This window comes from Mercenaria mercenaria, chromosome 2 (assembly GCF_021730395.1).
Source record: "Mercenaria mercenaria strain notata chromosome 2, MADL_Memer_1, whole genome shotgun sequence".
NCBI lineage: Eukaryota > Metazoa > Mollusca > Bivalvia > Venerida > Veneridae > Mercenaria > Mercenaria mercenaria.
Window position 1 is genome coordinate 46,063,172 of NC_069362.1, and position 7,765 is coordinate 46,070,936.

Consider the following 7,765-nt stretch of genomic DNA (forward strand, 5'->3'; position numbering starts at 1 on the left):
TATTTCTGTGGGGAGTTAGTAGATTTTCTTGCTAATATAGGCTCTAAGTAAGCGGTCGATAAAGTAAATCAATTATAGGGTTTGCTGGTGACCCTCCATGGAAATATTTGGAGGCATAATTGGAGGCGTATTGAACCCCCACCCCACCCCCACCCCCACCCACACACCTACCCACGTCCATTTATCATACTGATCCCACATAATTCCTTGGAAGGTCTCTATCAAGGTTAAAACACACTAAATAGCTGTTCTTCTTTATCCTATGATAAATATCCACAGATATTAAATTGACATGTTTCCAATGGCCGCAGTACATATCACATCAGGCCACATTTTAAATGTCTGTAACTTACATTTTCTTGAAGAATATTGTCAGTGCTGGATGAAAATCAAAAGAAAAGTGGGCGTCATGTTTGATGCAAGACAAATGTTATCAGTTAAACACACAAACTGCAAAATAAGGAAAATAGCTCTACAGAGCAAAAAATCTGAGGACTATATGAATCCTCCATTATGCGATACCATTTGTTTCGCGCCATTTTCCTATTTAGTGTCTGTATGCCTAAAACCCTATAATTGTTAATAGTCTCCTGTAATTTCAATTACTGCTATAAAATGTCACAGTCCACTTATCTTTTTTTTGTGTCTCTCATTTTTTACCACGAAAAAACATAAATGGATTTTGATCGTCAGATTCTTGACTAAATGATTTGTCATGTTTTTTCGCGACTTCACCTATAGTAACATAGCATATGTTTTCGAGATTTCACATACATGTACAGTCGTACAGAGACTACAACAGAAAGATTTCATTCGACAAAACAGTAACTTTCTCAGTTTCATCTTATTAATTAAGTTCAATAAATTGAATAATCCATGGACGTATTTCTTGAAAAAATGCAGGTACATCTCTTTAAGAATAACTACGCATAGATTATCTTTTATGAAAATCTTTGTTCTGCATGTAAATAAGACTAAAATATATCTTTAAAAAGACACTATGTAATCAAGTCGTTATTAATATTTTGAACTAATTTTACCCTGTTCGCGTGACGTGAAACACTGTTCCTTGAATACCACACTTTTCTTTTGAGTAAAATTTTAATTAATAAGTTTTGACACTGATCTTCAATAAACAGTGCGGGGAATCACGTGATTCTATTTGATGTTAAGCACGAGAAAATGGCGTCGAATCCTTCTCGATTCAGCGGAAATTAGCCGTTAAATCAGGTATTATTTTTTTATTATTGCATATTTCAACTTGCGACCTAGCCCACAACCTGGCCATTCGGACGCGCTTTCCGATGCTGTATGGAACAACTATCAAAAGCTCCTGGATTATTAGAACACTTCGACCAAAATTTTGATCGGCCAGAAGTGGGCGATGGTGTTTTACATGAACGTAACACTTTTTTACCGAAATCTCCTCTGTATGACTGCCAAGTTGAGGTAAAAGACCATAGAAATTGTTTATGTTGTTTGATATTAGCCCACGGGACCGTTACACTTTGCAATTTTAACAATTTCCTCTTTTTCGGACGGTTTTTGTCTAGTGGTGTTATTCACGAACGATAATTGGAGGTGATGTTATTCACGAACAGAATAATTAAATGACTATTTCATGTATTACTTAATACTTTGACCTACTATTACCTATTTTTATGTATTCTTTACACAAGCTAAAAGTAACGTTATGCAATGAGCTTAAACACTGTATACCGAGTGTTAGTGGTAATATGAAAAAGTATCAAGTACGTATAGTATATTGCGAACATTATTTTTTTTTTCTCAGAAAAATGGAGAAGTCCGAAGACGGATTGATGTGCCGTTACTGTGGCCGCCAATTTAAAAGTAAATCGGGCCTTTCAAACCATGAAAACAGACACAATGACCAAGCTCCTTACAGATGCTGTGGCCATAAAATCTACAGCAGAGCAAATTTAATGAGACACAGGTATGCTTTAAATCTTATCCATCAGGTTTTATCAGTCTTGCACAGCTGATTATGTAATGCCAAAACTGTGGGCCAATGTTAAGTTTTTGTATGAAGGCATTTTACTCGCGAACCACTTCACCCAGGACCTTCAAACTTCACATGCTGATAGTACTTATTGAGTACACCACCCCTACTGACTTTGGGGTCACCAGGTCAAAGGTCAAGGTCACCAGGTCAAAGGTCAAGGTGCTGCGGGGGCATTTGTCACCATTAGTGACAGCTCTTGTTATAGAGGATTGTTAGATGATGTCACATGCCAAGTATCAAGGATCTAAGTTTTGGACAAGAAGATTTTTAAAGATTTTTCTTATATAAGTCTATGTTCTTGTAACCCCCAGGATGGGGCCTCTTGAATAATTTTCATAGAGGACCAATAAATGATCACAGGCAAAATATCAATGCTTTACGCCCTGTGGTATTGGACAAAACGATTTTAAAAACATTATTTCGATTGCCATGGCAACCAGAATTCTGTGTGGAATTCAATTTTTGAAAACTTTTTAAAGTGGGGGGGGGGGGGGCACACATGGATCATTCCTGTGAAGTTTGGTGTAAATCTATCCCGTGGTTTTCAAGAAGAAGACATTTTTAGAAAATGTTGACGAGCGGAGCGGACGTCTGACGACGCATGACGTTCATTGAGCGGTCACAAAAGCTCACCATAAGCCTTAGGCTCAAGTGAGCTAAAAAGCCTTATAACGTGTAAAACTTAAACCAAATGTTATTCCGTGTTGTGTACCAGTGATAACCTTAAAAGTAAAACGCAAAAGTAAAACATATTCTAATAAAGTATCGTTATATTGAACTCTAGCTCTTTTTTTTTTTTCAAATAAAGTAAGGTAACTTTATATTGATGACGTGTGTTTTTTTGCAGAAAATTCTCTTACAACACATGTCGGTCAACAATATATAATCTTGTGGAGAAAGCAGAACCGGAGCATACTGGAGACGTTGGGATAAGCACTAGGAACACGGCGCAAAATAACTTGCCAGACAACATCACGCTAAAGTAAATGTTCTTTAAAAGATCTTTAAAAATACCACATGTATAAACACAGAAGGGTAACTGTTTTCTGTTGGGACACCCCAATCTCCAAATAAAGATGATACCACCATATGGCGAACTTCAGTAATGTAATAGATCACACTTTATTAAATTATGTTTTCTATTCTATACGTTGTTTAAACAAAGAGGTAAACGAACACCCCATTACCTACGAATGAATACTGTTATCTTTGTATTCTGTAGTTTCATTTACACATATTACACTGCAGTAAGCTTTAAGAAGTGATCGACAGGTTGATAGTTCACCATCTATTTCTTCATGTATTGCTTTATTTCTGGTATTTATTGCAGACTTGCTCTCTATTATTTTAGGATTTTTTTTATTGTTTTAGATCTCATACCTTTGACATGCCAGAAAGAGGAAGACTTGCTGGAAAGAATAAATGCTCGACTGTGTCTCTTGATAGACATTCTTTACAGAAGGGCTCTCTTGGAGTCAGATGGGAAAAGGCTAGAACTAACGAATCAAAGATGCTGCCATCACAGCGAATGGGAATTCAATATGATCAAAATGAGACGACGGTTCTAAAGAAATAAACTGTTAACCATAAAGTGGAACGTTCATTATTTACATTTCGGTGTCTGGAAGGTACTGAAGGAACTCAGCTTTGTTCTTTGTTCGACACAATAAATAAATGTTGCATTTAATAGATGTTCTAAAACTGAGGTATACATATGTACATACATTCAGAGAAATATTCTTTCTATTATCCTTTTTCATTGAGGTTCAAACTATAGCACTAGTCTTTTTCATCTGGTACCTTTGGACATTGTGGTAGATTCTTTAAAGTATACATTTAAATTCGCAATTTGTACACATGGCTATTTGTTAATATCAGATGGAATTAGATAATAAAAGTTCACTGGCAAATGGCTTTAGTTTATATAAATTGAACATCTTTATACATGTACAGTGGGTGCAAGAAATATAAAGAACATGATGTATTGAAAATATTATTTATTTACCTGAGATAATCAAGAGAAAAATCACATCAATTTGTAAGTAAACAGTAACTGTGGTAAAAGGAAATACCTTTATCCCCCTACATATTTTCCTTTAAAAGGAAAGAAACTACACTCCAAACGGGGGTACACTCATCTATGCTCGGGGACGGAAAATCACTTGTTTTCTTAATTCTTAATCACAGGCTTACTTGTGCCATCACAGTTAAAACTTAAAATTGTTTATAAAAATGCACTGAAAAGCAAAAATTACACATTTATAATTAATAAACTAAACTAAAAAAAGTGCTAAGAACAAACAGTAACAAGGTATCACTGATACAACATAGGTCAAGGAAATAATTTGTCTGCAAACTTGCTAAAACAGTATGTGCTCACATATGATAAAAATGTTTAATAATTGGCGAAATGAGGACAGAACTAATTATCAATTCAAAATTTCGCACGCGTTTCCTACTCACAACAAAAAATTTTCTCCACATAAAAAGACAAGAAACACGTTAAACAAAACAAAACATTGTCTCCATTAAAGCTGCACAATAAAATTTTATATAAAATCACAAAAATCAGATATATATAATATATATATATACTCGTAGCTACATGTAGTATCAAAACAAAAATCATTTCGAATCAGTTAGCTAAAAGACAAAATTGACACAACACATGAAGAAGAAAGCTTAACAATCAAATTTTTATTTGTAACATAAAACTACAGGGCCATAATGGCACTAATTGGTCAACTAGCTAAGGTCCAAGTACTACTCCTATATTGCCTTTGATTTGACGATGTAAGTTAGAGATCTTCAAGTCAAACATGCTGACCAATGCATATTGCATTTAAAAAGTGGCGTGACCTAGTTTCTGATCGCATATTCCCAAGCTTTAACCTTGACCTAGAGATCATCAAGACAAACTTTCTCATCATGTCTTGTGATAATTGCACAGCGTTTTCTTTTAATTTGATGGCATGACCTAGTTTCTGACCCTATATGACCCAATTTTCAATTTGACATAGAGATCATCAAGACATTTTTCCCTTTAACAAGCCAGTTCGATGAATTGGTATCCCCCGCCGAAATAGTTTGTGGTGAGGAATGGCAAAAAAAATATATATATCCGGCGAATGTTAAGGATGTTACTAAGAAGCAAATAATTTCATTAGTCAAAATCAATTTAACAATTTAACAGAAAATGAATGATTTTTTTTTTTTTTGGGGGGGGGGGGGTGCAGCGGGGGTGACCGGGTGAGTGTACAAAACTTCACATTTTGATTATAAATATTGATGGAAAATTAAAAACGAAAAAGAAGTGGGGCGGGAAGGGGGTGCATGATCGGGATGGTGGGCATGACTGGGTGGAGGAGTGAGGTGGGGGAACTTTACAACTGCATGTTGATAAATATTCATGGAAAGTTTAAGAAAAATAATTAAAAGGAATGTTTTTTTTTGGGGTGGAGGGGGGGGGGGTGGTTGGGACGGGGAGGGTGTGTGACCAGGTGTGGGTACACAACTTCACATGTTTATAATAAATGTACATTGAAAAGAATGAAAGAAGTTTAATGGAATTCTACCAATCGGTTGGTGTGTTATGTACAAATCTGTGGATTTTTAAACAATTAAATAGCAATAACTCTAAGGAAAATTGACCAATTAAAAAACAAAATAACGGGCATCGTAGAAGTATGTTGGTTCATATTTATTTCAAGCTTAATGAAATTCTACAGCTTGTTACTGAGAAATGACTGCAGACGTGGATTTTTCATTAAAAAAGGACAATAACTCTAGTAACTCAAGGGAAAATTGACCAATCCAAAAAAAAAAAAAAAAAAACCTGACGGACATCAGTATGTTGTTTCATGTTTATTTCAAGTTTTATGAAATTCTACCAGCTAGTTACTGAGAAATGGATGCGGACGGACTTTTTTGTGCATTTTTCATTAAATCAAGGACAGTAACTCTAAGGGAAATTGACCAGTCAAAAAACAACTTGATGGGCATCATCGCAGTATGTTGGTTCATGTTCACTTCAAGTTTCATGAAATTCTACTTGCTAGTTACTGAGAAATGGCTGCGGACGGACTCACGGACAGACGCACGGACAAACAACGCCATTTCAATACCCCCACCCGATTTCATCGGCGGGGTATAATAAGGCCTAGTGAACTAGTTTATGATCCAGTTTCAAACTTGACATAGACTAACAATTTCCCGAGTTTCAAACACAAAATGCGACTACAGTTTTCTTAAATGTGCTCTTGTGATCTGGTTTCAGACCCCACATGACCTAGTTTCAGATTTGATCTATAGATAATTAAGACAAATAATCAAAGGTTAAAACTTTTGCCTATAGAGTATTAACCTGGAAAAGTTGATTGAGGACGAATATGGCGACACCGGACAAACAGAGGTAATAATAGCTTACCTTGAGCATTTTGTTATTAAAGAAGACAGTACCTATGTCTGTTATAAATTCAGTGTATTATGACAATGTAAATTAAAATCACTACATCTAGCAAATCGGAAAAATTGAACTTAAAATACAATGTTTTATGTAGAACATGTCATTTCACAGGACGTCCCGAAATACTAGTTCACTTGCATGATGCCTTATGTCTTTGTAAATTAGACCTGTACTTGTACGTTTTCCCACATTTACAGCTATACTTTCTTACACTGTCATGTGCAGCCACGTGGTCTTGAAATCTATGCAGGTACTTTGTTTCTACTCCACAAATTTTGCGTTTGAATGCAGGCTGCTCATGGGACCGTTCGTGCCTTTTCATGTAAGACTCCATGGCAAATGTTTTATCGCATTTCTTACATGCGAACTGTTTTACTTCATTATGCAAAATACAAGTACATGTATCAGGACGTTTCTACTTCATTTAATCTTTAAAAGACAGTGAATTTAAAGAATGCTGCTAAACCAATAAAGTTGATCTATTTACTATAGACTCCCTTGGATCTTTAGTAATTTTGTAAAATATACTCGGGTTCTTTCATATCTATCATAATAAATGACAAAAATGTTTTTTTCTTATGAATTAGACAATCTGTGTATAATGTTTACATTTTGTTTTCGAGTTTTACGGCCGTTTCCAACTATTTCAGTTATATGAGTCGGAAAGTTTACCTGACCATCGATCCCGGGAAGTACCAGTACTAGATTCCAATCGTCTTTAACAAACTGCCACTTTGTCACATTGAGACACTTTGTCCATAGCAGGGATCGAACCACATGAGCGTACAACGAAAGTGTGGTACTTTTCATGACCATTGCTCTTTAAACCGGTACTGTTTGTTTACAGTTTTGGCATTACATAATCAGCTGTGCAAAATTGATAAAACCTGATGGATAAGATTTAAAGCATACCTGTGTCTCATTAAATTTGCTCTGCTGTAGATTTTGTGGCCACAGCATCTGTAAGGAGCTTGGTCATTGTGTCTGTTTTCATGGTTTGAAAGGCCCGATTTACTTTTAAATTGGCGGCCACAGTAACGGCACATCAATCCGTCTTCGGACTTCTCCATTTTTCTGAGAAAAAAAAAATAATGTTCGCATATAACTATACGTACTTGATACTTTTTCATATTACCACTAACACTCGGTATACAGTGTTTAAGCTCATTGCATAACGTTACTTTTAGCTTGTGTAAAGAATACATAAAAATAGGTAATAGTAGGTCAAAGTATTAAGTAATACATGAAATAGTCATTTAATTATTCTGTTCGTGAAT

The 7,765-nt window shown here is 35.4% G+C and overlaps 1 protein-coding gene across 2 annotated transcripts; it reads left to right on the forward strand.

Moving 5' to 3' along the window:
• Positions 1-1,135: 1,135 nt before the first annotated feature.
• Positions 1,136-4,124, forward strand: LOC128555092 (uncharacterized). 2 transcript variants are annotated; one of them, XM_053536499.1, is made up of 5 exons: positions 1,136-1,230; positions 1,793-1,878; positions 1,927-1,954; positions 2,871-3,005; positions 3,395-4,124. In XM_053536499.1, the coding sequence occupies exons 2-5, from the start codon at positions 1,797-1,799 to the stop codon at positions 3,597-3,599; spliced, it is 450 nt and encodes a 149-aa protein (XP_053392474.1). In that variant the 5' UTR covers positions 1,136-1,230; positions 1,793-1,796; the 3' UTR covers positions 3,600-4,124. The 2 variants fall into 2 exon arrangements, with proteins under 2 accessions (XP_053392474.1, XP_053392473.1); XM_053536498.1 differs by having other exon boundaries at positions 1,191-1,878.
• Positions 4,125-7,765: the final 3,641 nt, after the last annotated feature.